At 37.3% G+C, this 18,317-nt stretch overlaps 1 protein-coding gene across 1 annotated transcript in view; it reads right to left on the bottom strand.

Annotated features, from left to right (window-relative positions):
- Positions 1 to 1,666: 1,666 nt before the first annotated feature.
- grin3a (glutamate receptor, ionotropic, N-methyl-D-aspartate 3A) overlaps positions 1,667 to 18,317 on the bottom strand; it is a 46,615-nt gene continuing 29,964 nt past the window's right edge. Inside the window, exons 6-10 of the mRNA XM_007563280.2 lie at positions 15,480 to 15,595; positions 14,185 to 14,336; positions 10,803 to 10,964; positions 10,014 to 10,084; positions 1,667 to 2,346 (exon numbers count right to left, since the gene is read on the bottom strand). Coding sequence (XP_007563342.1) covers positions 1,785 to 2,346; positions 10,014 to 10,084; positions 10,803 to 10,964; positions 14,185 to 14,336; positions 15,480 to 15,595 — 1,063 coding nt within the window. The 3' untranslated portion in view covers positions 1,667 to 1,784. The remainder of the gene's footprint in view (positions 2,347 to 10,013; positions 10,085 to 10,802; positions 10,965 to 14,184; positions 14,337 to 15,479; positions 15,596 to 18,317) is intronic.

The following is an 18,317-nucleotide window of genomic DNA, read 5'->3' as shown; positions in this document are numbered from 1 at the left end:
CAAATATTCCCTGGGATGGTATTATTCTTCACACCATCTTAGTCCCGTCATCCTATGGACCATAGTTAAGGATTGAAAGTTGTTTGCTTTATTGCAAATGAGGCCACTATCTATTTCTCACTTAGTCTTGCTATCACACACTAACACTAAGATACTTAAAGTTCTATGCTTGGGGCAAAGAATTGACCCCTGACCTGAAGGCAGAAGTCCAGCCTGTTCTGGTTGAGAAACATGGACGAGGAGGTGATTTTCATCCAAGTCACTTCAAACTTAAACAAAAAAAATATATATATATTAAAATAAAAACAATTTGTGCAAAGAAGAGAGATGCATTTTTAATAATGGATCATGTCCAACCCATAACAAAGAAAAGTGCATGAACTTAATCACTTGGCAACTGCTCTGCTGTGTTTGGTTGTAAATGTTCTTTGCATTAAGTAACATGTCAAAGCCAGAACAGGGGTTAACAATTAAAGAGAATATTTCATTTAGTGATTGGTTGGCACCAAGATTTGAGTAGTAATCTGTGTTTTTATGGCAGTGTTTCTCAATTCCAGTCCTCACGCTGCCCTGCATGTTTTAGGTGTTTCCCTTCTGCCACACACCTGGATTCAATATTTTGGTGATTAACAGGCCTCTGCAGTACTTGATGGTCATGCAATCATTTGAATCAGCTGTTCTGGAGTAGAGGCACATCTAAAACATGCAGAGCAGGGGGGGCCTGAGGAATGGAATTGAGAAGCACTGTTTTATGGCAACGGTAGTAGAAGAGCACCAGAATGCTCTAAGGCAAAGTAGTTCATCCCTGTCTCTTGGTAGCCCACAAATTTGGCTCTGACACGTTAAATAATGACTTCAATAAGCCAGGAGTGCATCAGTGAAGTACAGGACCAACATTATACAGTGATTCATAATTACTGTTGTGAATTGTCATAAAATCCCCTGCTTAGGTGCCAACCAGTTCTTCTTTATGATAGTGTCTTGTGAATGCTTTATGCAGTATCTTTCCATAGTGTCTTACACAGAAGGTCTGCTGATGTTCAGATGACTTATTTAAGAGAACTTCATTGCCACAGTGTGCATTGCCAAAGATCTGAGACATTAAGCCATTGAAGGATGTCTACAAATCCCCAATGGGTTGTATGCCGGAAAGATGTAAAGTCTGTACAAGACACACAATCATAAAGACTCGTCTGGCTGGGTTCATCTATGGGTCATAATAAGACCCTGAACAAACTGGTGAAATAGTTCATTAAGCTTAAACCGCAAAGAGTCATCGTATCAATCATCAAAGCTTAACGTCACGGCAAGCAAATCATACCTCTGAAGAGATTGGGCTTATCTCAGAGGTGAGATATTTTAGGGACAAAAGGGATGTATTCTGCATGAAAGGAACGTGGAAGAAAAGAAGCTGAAGGAATCTGAGAAGAATGAAATGGAGGTGGAGAGGACGGAGAAACGCGGCTCCTCGCTGACGAGCTTGTGGGGTTCAGCATCCCTCTTTCACCCTTGTCCACTACTGCTTCTTCTATTCAGTTCTCACCTATCTGAGGTCAGAAAAGGTCCCAGCAGGATTCAAATAGCAAAATCGGATCCACAGTGAAGATCTCAGGTCAACATTTAGATAAATTCCTGTGTGTAAATGAGGACCTTAGTAAGAGAAATCTTTTTTTTTATCATTTCCAGAAGCTTGGCAGGGTTCCCTATCCAAAAGGTTTTGTGGAGTTGTGTTTCCAGGGTTTTTTTTTAAAGGCTTTTCTAGACAAAACAAGGAAAGGCAGGCTTCAGAAGTCTGGGAGTGTGTTTGTGTGTTGGTTAGTCTGCTGGTGGGGCTGGGTATACTGACAGAACTGGTTGGACTGGTGTGTTGAGGGCTGACTTGGTGAAGTCTGGTTTGTTTGCTGGTTTTCTGTTTGGTACCGTTCAAGCTCTCTCTTCCTCCTCATTGCTGACTGTAGCTGCAGCTTGATCGCAGTGATTTGACCCTCCAGTTCTGACAGTTCTTGCACCAGTGGGTTTTGACCAACTTGGCCAAGAGTACTATCACCCACTCTTAAGCTGCAGCACTGCGTTGTAGTCTGTCCAGATCCTTCTTGTCCTTGGCCCAAAACACGTCCTAACAGGTCAGAGCGGCCATTGGAGGTGGTCACTATGGGCATGTGTTTCTCCAGCAAGGGGAGAGTGTGAGGATGAGGGCGGGGAGAAGGTGGAGGTGGCGGTGGAAGGTCCTGGGAGGATGGATGTTCCAGGTCATTCTGAATATCTTGCGGAAGAAACCTTCGCCGGTTGCAGTGGGAGGATTCTGCAGGATTCCAAGATGCTGACTGGTTGTTTCCTTCGTTGCACCTGGGATGAGGCAGAGGAAAAAATGAAATGTCGGGAAAGAAATCTATATGCCAAGGTGGGTGAAGTGTGAATCATCATGCAACATGCTGGTAGGAATACTATGCAGGTAATCTTAGAAAAAAGCTGACTGGTACAGACACAGAGAGAACATGATTTATTTATTTATTTATTTATTTTTTGCCTTAACTTAGGAGTTGTTGTGGCACATAAAATGTGCAAATGTGAATTACACTGAACAATGTTGGAAGAGATATCATCAGTGAATCATATCAGAAGAAGTACCATGCCAGCATGTCTGTCTAAATCATTCATTGTTTTTATTATTGGCTTTGCTTTACTGTTGATAACCTATTCATTTCATACAAATATGAATATGCTTAGATGTTAACAAAAAGGATTTTGTTAAACATCCATTTTAAAACACTTTAATACAGACTTTATATTAGATTTATATCTAGCATCCTTCTGTGCCAGCAGTGAGCCTAACAATCCTTTGCCAGCCAACCTGGAGCTTCAGTTTTTACCGTGAAGTTAAAACCACAATGCTTTAGTTTGACAGTGCTGCCAACTTTTAGTGGAAGCATGTGTCACTTTGCCGTTCCTTTTTTTTTTTTTTTTTTTATATTTTTATTTAACCTCTTTTTCTTGATCTCAGGAGTGATGTGAACATTCAAAATCCTTTAATCAGTGTCCACTTTACCATCTGTTTATTTCTCCTTTTCATCTTGTTTATTCCTCATAATCATGATTTATGAAGGGTAATTTGGAGCCACCATAAACAATATAAGACAAATTTGGATTATATTCCCCAGGAGTTTGAGGCCAACCGACTTCATGAAAAACAGTTGCCGGGCTGAAACACTTTTTTTTTTTAGATTAAAAAAGCCTTCTTGGACTTTTGCACAAAAACAATATTTTCTTTACGATGCACCTAAGGAGGAAAGAAGATTGACACGTAATCTAACGAATAGTGCCTCGCAAAAGTACTTGTACTCATTGACATTTTCCACATTTTGCCTATGTTTGTTTACAGGCACAAACTATTAACTATTATTAACTATTAAACTATTTTTGGGGGTTTTTAAAATGTCTGACTTTCATGTGCTTATGTTCAGCCTGTGAATCTACCAGCTTTGCACTTCTTGAGACTGAAACTTTGATCATCTTTCTTTGCCATTTAACGCTCAGTGAGATTTGATGCGGAGTGTATGCGAGCATCAGTTTTCAAGCACGGCTGCTGATTATCAGTTGAATTTAAATCTGGACTTTACCTGCATCTTTTTAATCTCAAGATGATTTGATCTCAAGTTTTGATCTAAATGAAGCTATTCTATTGTAATTGGTTTGTTTTTTGCTTAAAGGCTGTTAGGGTAGTAAGGCTCTGTTTCAGTCTTTAATCTTTAGCAGCCTAAAATAAGACTCTTTTTAGCATTACCCTCATTCCAGATGAAAAAGCGAAGCTCTTCTTTTCTAACCTAACCCTGCTTTAGTCTTTTCCAGAAACTTTTACCTGAGCTGACGTGTTTCTTGCTTTTCATGATGCTCTTTGTGCCGTAATGTCCTCTGACAAACATTTGAGTCTCCTCACGAAACATCTGGATTTATACGTTCAATTACACTCATGTGTAATGAAGGGTCAGGGTTAAAATTTTACATAGCATTTCTATTTCACATTCTTTTAAAAGTCGTCTGTAGAATCACGCTCTGCTTTCTGTCTATCACATAAAATCCCAAACGAATACACAAAATATGTGGTAATAACTTCAAATGATAAAGATTTAAAGGTGCAATGGCACTAAATATGAATTAGTTTAACAACTTGACAAATGAATGAGAGTCTTAACCTTTTGGTGTTAATGTAACTTGTTGTTTTATTTCAACCAGCTCTTGTGCAGTGACTATAACTATTTACTGATGTTTGATGGATTTTTGTCAAGTCAGAGGGGAAACTGCTAATTAGGCCAATATTCTGTTGTGAACCACAAACAATTATTACATTAAGTTATAATCACACAATCTATTCATATAATAGGAAATAGAAAGGGCACCAGTAGAGAGTTATAATCTATCTACTCAGACTGTTGTGATTTAAAGCGTATGTTGTGTTTCTTTGGAGGCGACTTATTTTAATTTCTCAGAGTTGTTCAAGTAATTCGGCCAAATCTGCCCGAGCTTGAGCTTTGCTGAGGAGCTCTCGAAATCAAAAGCTATTTTTACCAGAGGAAAAAAAGTGACAAGAAGAATCTAATGAGATACTCCTAACATCAAAGCTTATAGATGACATATCTGAATACAAGAACATAAGAAGAGTTTCATCTTAAAATGATATTTCCGCCTATCGACCTGCGCTCACGGCATGGCAGTGGTGAAAGAGAGAACGTTTTTGAGATGAGGAACACTTTATCAGATCTCGTAAGCCCCAGGTCATATAATAACCTCACCAGTTTCAGGAGGCTTTAGAGTACTGCAACTCATTCCTATCAGTGTTTTTTTTACTGAGTACATTTAATAATAATAATAATAATAACAACAACAAGTAATAGTTTCCTTGTAACATTCAACTATGGGTTAAAACATATGTTATTGTTTAGATTTTAAACTTATTTCTGCTTTTTTCCCCTCCTCCTTTCATGAATACATACAGCTCTGGAAAAAACTTAAGAGACCACTTATAGTTGTCAGTATCTCTGATAAATTGATATATGTTTGAGCAAAATGGACACTGTTCTTTTATTATATCAATTACTGACTCTGAAATTCCAAGCAAACATTTTTTTATTTTTATTTAAAGAAAATGAGGAATGGTCAAAATAACGAAAAAGATGCAGCGCTTTCAGACTTTAAATAATGCAAAGAAAACAAGTTCACATTCATTTAGAAACAACACCAATGTTTTAACTCAGGAAGAGTTCAAAGATCTGAATTTGGTGGAATAACCATGAGGTGTTCAATGCAGTGGTCTAGAGCTGTATACCATGTATATATTTTTTATCCATAAATACAATTTTTTATTTAAAAAAAATAAACTTTTAGAGAACAGCTACGACAACTGAAATGTCCTAACTTTTTTGTGTTGCAGTGTAGACCGTTATTTCATAAAACAATCTGCAAGCAATCCATTTTAGGAATAGAGATGCAAGAAATTTAGCATATTTTGCAAACTCTAAATTAGCCGAGCTAACAATAATACTCTTTGGAGAGGAAGTTATCATTGAGGGAAGTGGACTTTAAAGTTCTCTTTTCTTCAGCATCAGAGACCTCCAGGGAAGAAGCAAACTGCTGCTTCCATGTTTCTTTAGAAACATTTTTAGCAGTTAATTCAGGCTGCTAACAGAGAGTGAAACTTTATCAGATAACGTAAAGGCTGAAAGTACGTAGTAAAGCAAAGTTCTGTTTTATCCGTCGGAGCTTTCAAGCTTTATCTACCTTGAGACATCTGGGAAATGCTGAAAGCCTTTAAGAAATCTCAGAGTTAAGGTAAGAATATTGAAGGATCCTCGACAGAATACACACAGAGTCAGAGCTTTATGGCTAACTGTGCCAGTTGTGCTAATTGTTAATGTAAGATTTTAAAAGTTAAGAAGTTTTTGTTGTCTTTATTTTAAAATAATAGTGAATCCCTGTTTTACTGCAGTTCAGACATGTGGACTCCTCCTTTCTTCTCACACACATACCTCTGCTACTGTTATTAATTATTGATTGATTATGTCCAAAAGGCTCCTGCATTGTTCCAAGTAATTAATGAATGATTTAACCGTTTAAAATTAAAAACCCCCCTTCTCTTAAATATCAAGATAGATGCATTCGTCTTTGATTTTCAAAACTCATCATAGAACATATTATTCTTTCACAAAATGATGTTCTTCTGTTTTGTGGCATGCAAAGAAGAAAGAAAAGAAAGAAATATAGTTTGTCATGGAAACTAAAATTTGGCTACAATGGTTTTGGGAATCAAAGCTTTACCAAATCAGAAATCGGGAATTGTCCACAAAAAAAAAAAAAAAATCGTAGGTCGATACATCACAATTTGCATCTACTTCACTTTCAAGAAAGGAGACCTGTAATCTTCTGCTCCCCCCTTCTGACATCAACATGTTTAGCTATTTTTTACCTTGACATGGATAGCATATTCCTATTTCATATTCTTCCATTTTATACAGAAATATGCTTAGGGGAGGGTTACATTTGCATTTGTAGACATTTCTGGGGCATCCAGTTCAAGGGGTCAAGTACTGAGTTTTGTAAGTATTGATTTCATTTTTTTTCCGTGCTCCTTCACGCCATACCTTTTTTTTTAATTACAAATAATCCAAAGATATATCATAAAACACCATACCAGCTCTTCTAATGCAATTATATATATGCATATATGTCATCTCTATAATAGAATTTTATGAAACAAGGATGACCTCCCATTTATTCATATTTACCAGCATGCAGTAGTTTTCCATAACACATGCCAATAATTCACCAGTGAATAATATTTTCCCCCCATCTGTCAATCCAGATACAACTTAAGCCGACACTTGATTGTTCATTTGAAATCAAATCTGCCACATTATGAACCTACTGGTGTTTTCCACAAGACACCGAACAACCTGCTCACCACATCATAAAGTCTCAAATTATTAATAACGCCTTTTTTTTTTTTTGTTATTGCTGGCGTGTAATTGGTGTATTCCGTTTCAAACAACACAGTCTGCTAAATCTGTGAAACTAGCCTGTGTGTGTGTGTGTGTGTGCATGTGTGTGTGTGTGTGCCCAGTGCAGACAACAACCAGCTAGCTAAGATCTAAAATCAGTTTAAATGATTATAAAGTAGCCTTTTACCGAAAGGGGATTTTGGTCTCGATTTAGTTAATTCTTGTTTTGGATCAGGGGAAACCTCGCCTCAGATGTCTCTCATATTGTGTTTCCCTTTGTGTCATCGATTGGGTAATACCACCTGTTCCTCATTATTCTCGGCCCCCGCAGAGAGTCGTCTCCTTAGACTGATCTCACATCGCCCCTCAAATGACTTCTTGTCTCTTTTTGTTTTGCATCGCCAGGTTGATAAGTTCTGAAAATCCCAATTGTTCTCTTTACTCAGTTGAGTCTCTTGCTTTTAAGCTGCTTTTTTTATTGCATCTTATTCCACCTGCCCCTTTTTTTGTTAGCATTTTCATCAATAATGTTTACCTTCTATCCATTTAAACTGTGGGCTCAGTTTCCTACTTTCGGCTCAGTGTTTCATGACGAGCACGAAATATGGATTTTAAAGATCAACTGGAAGCACCCATGATTTCATTTCATTATTTCATTTAGTCCTTGCGGTGTGTGTTTCCAGCTTGATTCTGAAAACAGTTTTAATTGGTCATCTGAGAATATTTTAACCTTCTGCAGACATTTCTCCAAACTCAGACGACAGGTCTCTGATGATTTTTTTTTTCTTCTTGACATTCTTGTTGGTATAGTTAGGAAATTTAATAGGTTGTAGTTTAATCAAGAGCACTGATCACAGCCAATTAAATTCTAACCTTTTTGCTCTTTGCTGGTCATATCGTATCTTCCACACAGACTAACCGCTCTGCACCTGAACAGGATTATAAACTGATACTTTCAGACTTATTGCTGTAAGGAAAAAAATTGGATTATTTCACTGTTTGCATTCCTGCACAATAAATGCGAGACCCACCAAAGTGCAGTGCAGTGCTTGCAGCTCAGACATTCCACACGGCAGCAGGTTTCTGAGATGTGGCTAATGAGATAGTAATAATTTCTGACTTTTAGACAGCATGGAGGTATGACGCGAAGGAGTTTGATTGAATGAGGTAAGTCTGCAAGGGTAGGAGGTCTATTCTCATTACCATAGGCATCCTTCACGTCGACTTGTCTCCATAATTATTGTGTATATTTAATCCCCACTTTGTGCTCTCCACCTGAGTGCCCCCTGCTGTTCTAAGCAGAGAGGGATGTGAAATGTGCAGAGAAGTTGAACTTTTACTGCAGAGAGGAATCATAGGAAATTAAATCTGTTTACTAAGCAAACGCCCAGATAAGGATTTTCTGATCAACTGATCAAAGTTGCTTAAAATTACACAATTAGCCAATATAGGATCCAATATAGAAGATCAGCAGTTAAGTAATTTCCACTTTATTGTAACTTTGGCCATCTTAATACATACACCAGTGACCTTCTGGACATTACCACATTGTTTTTCTTTTTTTTTTTTTTTTTTTTGACAGTGACAGATTTTTGGCCCAGCTTATGTTTTCAAAAGAGCCAAAAAACTAGAGTACTAAAACATTCCAACAATGTGTCACGTAAAAGAGACATAACTTTATAATGTGTGTTTAAGCAGAAAACACACACGGCTACAATCTTCAATAAACTCACATCTTGATCCAGCTTACAATATTCCAAGAAGACCAGCTTGCAAATTTGATAAGCTCACAGTGGCATGTTTTCCTTCCGTTTTGATATGACTAGTTGATAATTTGGCTCGTATCATATTTTCAAAATTCAGTCAATTATATGCAGATAAAATTTTGAAGTTTTTAGAATTTAATGACTTATTTTCTTGCTGCACTTTGAACAGGACACCATCAGATAGGACGCTGTGGCAGCCAGTACAGTCTCACCTCTTCTGTGACACAATAAGGGATGAAAAACGTTGCTTGAAAAAACTATATTTGTTAGATCAACACCATAATGTGAACAATCTAAAAAACGCCATTTCTGAGCCCATACACAACAAACCATCCTGTAAGGTGCAACCTGGCTAACCCTGATATAAAATTACGTCGACGATTTGGAGTCGTCTTTAACCGAGGACTTTAAAAAAATCAAAGGAAAATTACAACAGAGGAAAAACTGGCAGTCATGAATTATACAAGTCCTTTAAAAAAGGATTAATATTAGTAGAGAGGAGAGTCTTTTGACTTGCCTCCTGTCTGTCTCAATACTTCCAACAATACTCTGACGTCAGCATCAGATTATTTTCTCAACTCCCTCAGATAATTGCCTTCCAAGAGATTGACCATTCTATTTAGTTCCTGATTAAAAATGGGTCCCTTAACTGCCACTTGGGTGTTAATTGATGTCACTCATTCGCAGGCTGATAATTTGACCAATGGGGCATTTAAGTTTGGAAAATTGGCTCTCGGCTGGAACTGCCGTCGTGTATTTTTAGTGTGAATGAATGTGAGATTATATGGTCCATATTTTATTCATAATGACACTCCAGAGTTCAGCATGATTTCTAGCATGGACGGATTCGGTAACATTTCCAGTACGTTTATGGTCTGGTGTTTAAAGTTCAAACGGTAGAAGTAGTGGGGAAGAGGAAGAGGATCCTTCCTTGCTCAGTAAAAAGCAGTTTTTGTCATTTTTAGTAAATGACAAAAAACAGTTTTTTGTTTGTTTAAAGGAAAGGAAAAAACACAACAAAACCTGCCTATTTAATGTAGCTTGATAAAAGTTTTAATGAGCCCAAATGTCAAGTCAAAACAACATACTGCAGTAAAAACAAATAATTATGGCACATCTGTGCAAAGTTCTTCTGATGTAGAGGGGGGGTTATCTGAAATCAACTTGGTAAAATAAACTAAACTAGTAGGAATATAAAATTGTCATCTAAATTGTTCATTTCGCTGACAAAGTAAAGTTTGCAAGACAAGGACATTACCTTTTCTCAGGCTTGGTAACAGATGGTAGTTTGTCATCGATGAAGACAGAATTAAGGGCTCTGTGTAATCTCTGGAAAACAATCAACACATCGTGTTATGAATTTTAACACTTAAATATTTTGTCTTACAAACAGCATGTTCAACAGATTAGACTATTTCAGTAACTCAATTCACTGAGTGAAAAACGCATATATGGAGAGCGAGATTACACACAAAGTCTAATGTCTTCAAACTTCAAGAGATAAAGAAAAAATAATATATAAATATACTCTTGCAGGTTCCAACAAGAAGGATCTTAGCAATACAGTAAGTACCAAGATAGCTACATCAACCAAATATATAGCTTTAAAAAAACAGTAAAACTTCTAAAAAGTTCAACTTTTGTGTGCTTTTATGCTTTTAAAAGGGTAAAATAAGCAACAAACACTTCAAAAAACAAGTACGGTAACAGCTGTACTACTGCACGTTTGCAAACCTGACTTATTTAATTATTCTTAATTATAAGTTATTTAATTGGAAACTTAAAGAACTTACAAAGGTGTGATGTATGCCAAGCAAACGTACCACTAAATAATTAACGGTGAAATTAAGTGGCCTACTTTCGAAACAAACCTCTGAGGCACAACAGTATTATATCTTAATTTTTCTACTTTAAAATTTAATTTTCTTTTGCAGACAACAGCTTTGCTCTCAAAGACCTTTTCTAAGATACCCTGAGAAATCTTCTCCTGGTAATTGTGAAATAGTCTCACTAATGTTTCTGTTTATTTTTTGGTTCAGTTCAGTACCTGACTGGTGTGCAGCCAGTATTTGGAGCGTGGCTCCTTGACCCTCGGGATCACTAGCTTGTACACAATGTGTTCCGCTATCGTGGTCAGGAGAGATAAGGCCACGCCTACACACAGCATCACAAACAGACCAGAGAAATGCTTTATGCCCATCTGCAGTGTCTGGAGAAAGAGAGGGAGATGTAGAGAAAGGAAGTTAGTGAAAGACAGAACAAAGAGGGAGACTTCAGAGCAGAATGAAGACACATATCAATTGCAAGCTGATAGTTTACAGGAAGGGCATACAATGTGACAACTATCAGGAAAAAAAAAAGAAGAAAAGACGGTTTTCTCTTTGCCCAAAGCATCCAAGACTTTCTGCTTGATAGTCCAGGACAATAAGATGCTGATGTTGCTTGTTATGTTCGTCTCTCATCATTATTTTGGATTAAAAAAAAACTTAACTTTCAATTTGTTATGGAATCTGGTTTATTCAACAAAAGGATAACGGAAAACAAAAAATGCTCATTCACTTCTATAAAGAATATTACACAGAACCATCATCCACTAATGTTTCACCTTATTGGCTCTCACTTGCAAGACTGAATCTATTGAAATTTCAATTTCATCACAAACCTCAATGTTTGGCAATCCGCATTTAAGGTGCTGGACATTTCCCAATGAACCACCTGTTGCAGTTCCTGCAGCTCTGCCCGCATTCTCGTAAGAAAACTATTTACTGCTGAGCATGAAGTAGCTTGTGATATGGGCCCAGCTGCAGTGATTACATTATAAAGTCCAAAATACATGATGGATTAGATTCATCACTGCAGTATGTTAACTTGGCCAGCTACCTCTGATGAAACGTCGCAGAGTGGAAGTCCACGGTTCTGCGAACGTTGGACAGGAAGGACATTACTGGTAGGTGATTGCTGGGGAAGAAAATCTCTCAAATGTTGTTCAAAAAGCAAATTATTTATTGAACCCTGGGTTTGTGTTGTGACAGAAGAAGGGCACTTTTAGCAAAAAAAATTGTGACCAAGCTTGTTGGGTTAGAGAAGATACCAGGAGGAGTAACATCATTCATCATTTTAAATAATGATGACCTCATCAAACCTTTCTGAATCTGCTCCTTAGGATAAAATAATACTGCATAACGCATTGCTGTGCATTCCATATATACAATATATTTATATTTCTAATAGTGTGATCATGTTTCTCAATTAAGATTTGAGCCAAATGCCTTTGTATTTTAAAGTCCTACATTAAACTCATCTTTTATCATCAGCTTTCTCCAAATTTATTGAAGAGCAACGTGACGTTTGACCTTCCTAATTAAATAATATTTAAATTATCTCTTTTGGAGAGTCTGAGGGCTGGATAAGTAATTCATTAGATTTTTTTCCCCCCTTTTTTGTAGCGTTTTAGAATCTCCAGGCTTAATAAAAAAAAATGTACAATACATAAATAAATAGAAAATGCTGAGTAGGACTAAACCGCGCCAGGCTGCTCGGTAATTCACCCTGCTTATATCCCATTAATTTCCTGCTGATGTTGTCCGACTCTTGTTTCTAGTGTACAAAAGGTAACGCGGGTAACACAGAATCTACCTTTACTCTGTATTTTGCACAATTTTATCTGCCATTTTGAATCGATCAGTGTATCCTCATGTGATCTCTGCACCGTACCTGTGTGGAAAAAGTTGTGATATTAAGCGACAGACAGATAAAGGAGAGAAAAAAATATATTATCCGAGCAGCTGTCTCTGCTCCAACTTTGCAGAGGCTAGGTTGTGATGCTGAAAAATGAAATGCACCCGGGGCAATTTAAATGTCTGCTACAGAAGATAGAATCTACAGCACATCTCAGTGGCTACGCACTAGAAAATGGCTCACTTTGGCGTTACCCACTGTTTGGCATTGCAATATACCGTTTCTCTATACAGATATGACCTTCCTGAATTATTTACATTCAGGCTGCATATGTATTGAGGTTATGCTGTCTTTTGCAGACACATTTTTTTTTATTTTTTTTTATTTAATTAATTCGATGCAATCATTAACAGCAGAACTTAAGCTGACCGTCATTCACTTGAAAACATACAATCATGCAGACAAAATAATGACAGAGTTCCCCTGTGTGCACTTTTACCGAGTCAGGAGCAATTTTGGAAAACTACAACGATGTAACTGGTTGGAAAGATGGCCTGGTTGACAATGGATAACTGCTTGGAAATTGCAGAATAGCACAGACCATGGAGCATTGATTGCTTAGAGGGACATAGGTAGTTTGACAGCAGGAGAGTCAGAGGCCAGTGTCTCAATTAGAGAAGAGCAATTACTGTATAAGGAGGCTGCGGAGAGCAAGGAATGGGTTTTCAGAGTTGGACCCGAAAGCTGGTGAGACCACAAACCAAATCCCCTGTGTCGAACGACCCAGAATGGAAACATTTCTATTTATTCATGGGCCTCGCTATAGTATTCACAGTTCTTGAACCTTTGTGATATTAAAACCATAAAGATCAATGTGTCTAATTGAGTATTCATGTTCAAAATGAGGGGATGACTGTGAAGAGAAAGGAGAAGAATGTGTGATTTTCATGTTTTATAGATCCACCTCTACATGTGGGATGCAGTGAAGGATTTGACATAGATCCTTAATTATATATAGGTCTGGGATTTGACTGAGTCACTTTAACACCATTGGATTGTTTATGGTGAGCCTCTATAATGTTGCAATGGCCTTCTACTTAAAAAAAAAGGAGATTTGTGCTTGACCAACTGTTGCTATGCCAGCAGATTCTCTCCCTCTCAGCTGTGGATCTCTGCAGCTCCTTCAGGGAAACCTCAGGCTGATTATTGTTCCCCTTGCTAAGCTGCCAGTTTACCAGGACAGCTATGTCTTTGTGCTAGTGTTGTTCCATAACATTTCCATTTTTACTCGTCAGAATGAACCATGCTCTGTAATATATTTAAAGCTTCAACATAACTTTATACCTGACTTGTCTAGTGTGTATCTTGTTCCTTGATGCGGCTTCTTCACTAATGTTCTCCAAATAATGTGAGTTCTTTTCATAACAGTGACACTGATTAACTTGTTTTTTTTTTGTTTTTTTTTTATTAATGAGTTTTGGATTTTATAAATTATTTACAGCTATGATGCATAATTATATTTTATGAATCAACACACAATAGTGCATGACTGCAAATTACAATACATTGAAGTTTGTGCTTGCAGCATAACAAAATGTGCAAAAGTTTGACAAATATGAAGGCCGCTAAAGTGACAATACTGTATTTTATACACCCTGAAGGTTTATCTTAGTGTTAAATTGTTCTTTTGCCGTTTATGTGAGATAAACAGCAGCACATAAACTCCATTCACTCAACGCCTTCACACTCACCTCAGTCACAGCAAAGCTGCGCTTTCCGCAGGGCACAACCTTGTACCATTTGTCATGCAGCATGTCCATGAACCCATCGGATTTGTACTGACTAACAAGCTCCGAGAAGTTGGAGGTCAGCGGCGAGTTCTGAGGGAGGCCTATGCCGTATCCTGCCCGTGGCGACACAGAAACAAAGCAGTCTCATTAATAGTTATACTTTTGCAGGTGTAAAACATATAGCAAACATGCGTTGCACTTCTTTTGAGACGACTCATAAATGACTTCAGTGTTCGTCCACGGGTCTCAGCAAGCCAGGGAAAGTGTGACAAATTCTGCAACAGCCAATTACAAAAGCACCCTGGTTGCACTGATTGATTTGAATTGTATCCTGAAGGCTTAAGGGTGCATTAAGTAATTAACAACAGCACTGGAATCTGGGGCTGTGGTGGCCTGTAATGGAAGGAGGCGCCATGGGAACATCTCCACAGCGGGAGGAAGAGGATGGCTAAATGGACCAGAGATTAACGGTGGACAGTGGAGATTGTAAGCTTTTGAAAGCCAAAAAGATTAACGACTGTGCATACGTTGAGTGATTGATATTGTTAAATTTAGGGGTGTTTGAAGTGAAAACTGTTGTTTGTTTAAAACCCATACCGGTATGAAATGAAATTAAATCAGCATATCAAGAGTTAAAATGAGTCTGTCGGTTAATAACAAACACATCATTTATTCAAATTAAATAAATAGTATGTCTCACTTTTTGAATAAGAGTGATTTTAATTATTCACCTAGGGAAAAGTCAGAAATGAAATGGGATTTCCTTTTGCTCTGCTCGACTGATTTGACAACAGAAAACAATCAAAATTGTGTCCCAAGCTGAGCAGTAAGATTTGTGTTTTTACTGATCCTGACAACTTGCATGGATGCAGACATGACTCAGTGGACAAGAGGTCATCTTTTAATTGGAAACAAAATGGGTTCGGTTGGTGGTAAAATTGTCTTTGAGAAAGACAAGTTGTCTTTGGAAACCTGTATTTTCTTTCTTTCTAATATTTTAATATCCGCTCTTTCAGTAAATGCTCGAATACGAACGTCATACGAGAATAATTTGAAGCTACATTCAACATAAAAGTCTGCAAATATATGTATCTGCAAACACTGAGTAGGCGGGGCTCCACTGTAGATGTGTGCAATTCTGACAGCTTGTAACTAACCCTCATTTTCTGATGTCTTTTCTATATTTTTCATTGTCGTTATTGTTGCTTACTAAACAAAAACAGACAATTGTAAAGCTCATAGCATTCTGATATTACCTTCTATGGCAAAAGGTTTCCCCACTGTGAGTGTTTTGCAGTCGGCATCTATGGAAACCTCGTAGTCCAGCAGGGCTTTATCCATAATGAACGCATCCAGTTTCTGTGGGTCAGCCCTGTAATAAGACAGACAGAGGACTAAAGAGGAGTCACCATCATCCTATTAATTAGCATAACAGGTACATTTTGCTCCGGGAGGCTAAAGGTTATGTGTTTCTTAGTTGTGTGGTGAAAGGTGAGGCAAGAGTTTATCTTGTTCTTCCAGTGAGAATTATTCAGAGGAGCATTTCAAATGTGAGGCAGCAAGCTGCAATGGGAAACATATACCAACAAGCACTTTCTATGTTATACCACAGCAGCCATTGTAATATTGTGTTGGATGTCATTGGGGACCTTTCTTAACCAGCACATGAAAAACAAATATATGCTGATGATGCAAGCTAAACAGTTCCTTATCTTATAAAAGCTTCACCAAAATCAAGCAAGGTTTGATTGTCTAAAATGAATTTGCACCAGTTGATAGTTTATCTGTTTCTTCCAGGGGTGTCCACTTTATGCCGCAACACTTTAAGCTCTAGCTCTCTCATCCGAGAAACGTAGGGATTAGGGAACTGAGAAACGAGATCTGGCATAATCGTTTTATGTTCAGAGAAGATTTCTCTAGGAAAACTTAAGCACAGTGTTTCCACAGAAAAGACAACAAAAATGTATATAGGCATTCTATCCTGGTTATGTTTTTATACACAGTCAGTGGCTAGCTTTTTAAGTAAAGTAATGACAAGAATTAACAAAAAGAAATCTTTTTTTCCCCCTCTCCAAACCCATCAGAGAGCGGAAAGCTGACAGCAAAAGAATCACAACAAAGGCCTCTTAACAACGCTGATAGGAAAGCATCTGGAGTGCACACAACGCGTCCCAGCGTTCATCTACCACAGCAAGCTGTACTAATTAAACCAGAGTGTTGACACAAATTGTGCAAGCACTCCTCAGGCTAAAGAGCAAACACTGTGTGGTATTGTTCTGCAAAGCATTATCAAAACCAAGTGTGGAATGTCATATTGCAGACGAGGTTTTCAGACGTCGCTGCAATATAGTAAATTACTGGTCTTCAAAATCATGTGATGTTTTTTGTCTTTGGGGGTTTTTGTCAAAGAAATTAACACATTTACTAAACAAACATCCATCAGCTTAGGCTATTTAACTTTTAATGCTAAATTTCATATTTAAAACATGATTTCTGGATAATATCCTTTATCGCGTGTTCTGAATTTAAGCAGCTTTTTTCCCCTCTGGGCTCATTTGTGTTTAAATCTTCCAAAATGTAATTTATCTCTATATGCAGTGCTGAAGGTTAGTGTTAAAATATCTTTGTTAGAAATGTTTGTATTGCCTAAAGGTCTCATGGAGTGGCCTTGCATTTTCTTTCCCCCAGAACTTTGTTGACCACCGGCCAATAAAATCAATGTCTGTCTCCAAGTTCGACCAGTTTATTTAGATTCTTCACAAATGCATTAAAATGAGTTGAGACGTTGAAGCTCCGTGTCAGGCCTTCAGAAATTTCAACTCTCAAATAATGAAATAGACTTTTCAACCTCTATTGCATGTTTTATTTTTTAATCAAGGGCAGCATTTGAAATCCTGCTCTATCCCCAACTCACTGTTGCCGGCTCATTATACTGATTTGAAATATATTGAGACTTTCAGCCTTCATCTTAAATCCAATTTTTTTTTTTTTTTAAATTAATGAAGCCACTAACTTTCAAACAAGATGGAAAAACACGTCTCCTTTTCTGAAACATCCTCTTTTCAGGATAAGGGAAACTGGTGACAGAACATGTTTTTGTGTTGCTGCATGAAAAATATCAGGATTGTTGCTGCAAATTATGTTAGATGGTCATATTCATTAAATGTGTATAATTACATACGTATACATTTTAATAATATATGTGTTTCGACTAGACTCGCTTGTCAGATTAAAAGTACCTGGTAGGAACTTTTTTTTTTTTGTGCTTATTTTGGGTTTTTCTGGCTTTTCAGTTTGGCTCATCTGTTATCGGCTGAATAATGTGCAAAACTGAGAATGAAACTGGACCAAAAATAAATCTATGAGGGACAGCAGACGTGAACTCCTCACTCAATCAGGCGAGAAAGTTTTGAATATGTGGCTGCATGGTCATTTAAATTCATATGACATATTAAAACAGAAGTTAGCAAATGAATTCTGAAAGATTGAGTTTTTATTTTTATTTTATATTATGTTAAATTAAGATAATCTTCAACAAATTTCTATCCTATTAATATAGCCATACACACATCAGTCATTAAAACCAACTCAAGGTCATTTTCACTTGAATCAGTGATGAAAGAGCTCTCTGTTGAAAAAGAAACATGCAAATATACTATAACTCAACCTCGGAGAATCTTGGCGTGGTAGCCTTTCTGTAGTTAATGTTTCTCATGAGGAAATATGCTTTTGCTAAAACATCCTATTATATGCTTCTGTTGGAAGTTTGCATGTTTCCTGTTCGGCTGAGTTTTCTTTCCAAGCGTCTGCTTCCTTCGCCTTTATTCCAAGCATCTTTTAATTGTTCTGTGAAGGGTTTTGCTGATGTAAAGTTCTTTTTCCTCACAGTTCACTCCTGGTATCACACTAGATAGTGGTATTATGCTAGAACGCTAAAAAAAAAGCACAATGAAGTCGCCGATGTATTATGCCTCATCCCTGGCTGACTGCACCTTAACACAATGGTTAGTTCTGCGGCACACATGTGACATGATGACAAGCTGTAATTCTCAAAAGAGGACATTATTCCTGTGAAATTGTAATATATATATATA

This window comes from Poecilia formosa, unplaced genomic scaffold (genome assembly GCF_000485575.1).
Source record: "Poecilia formosa unplaced genomic scaffold, Poecilia_formosa-5.1.2 Scaffold146, whole genome shotgun sequence".
In the NCBI taxonomy this organism is placed as follows: Eukaryota; Metazoa; Chordata; class Actinopteri; order Cyprinodontiformes; family Poeciliidae; genus Poecilia; species Poecilia formosa.
Note: the sequence above shows the minus strand (reverse complement) of the source record. Positions and strands in the feature narration are given on the sequence as shown.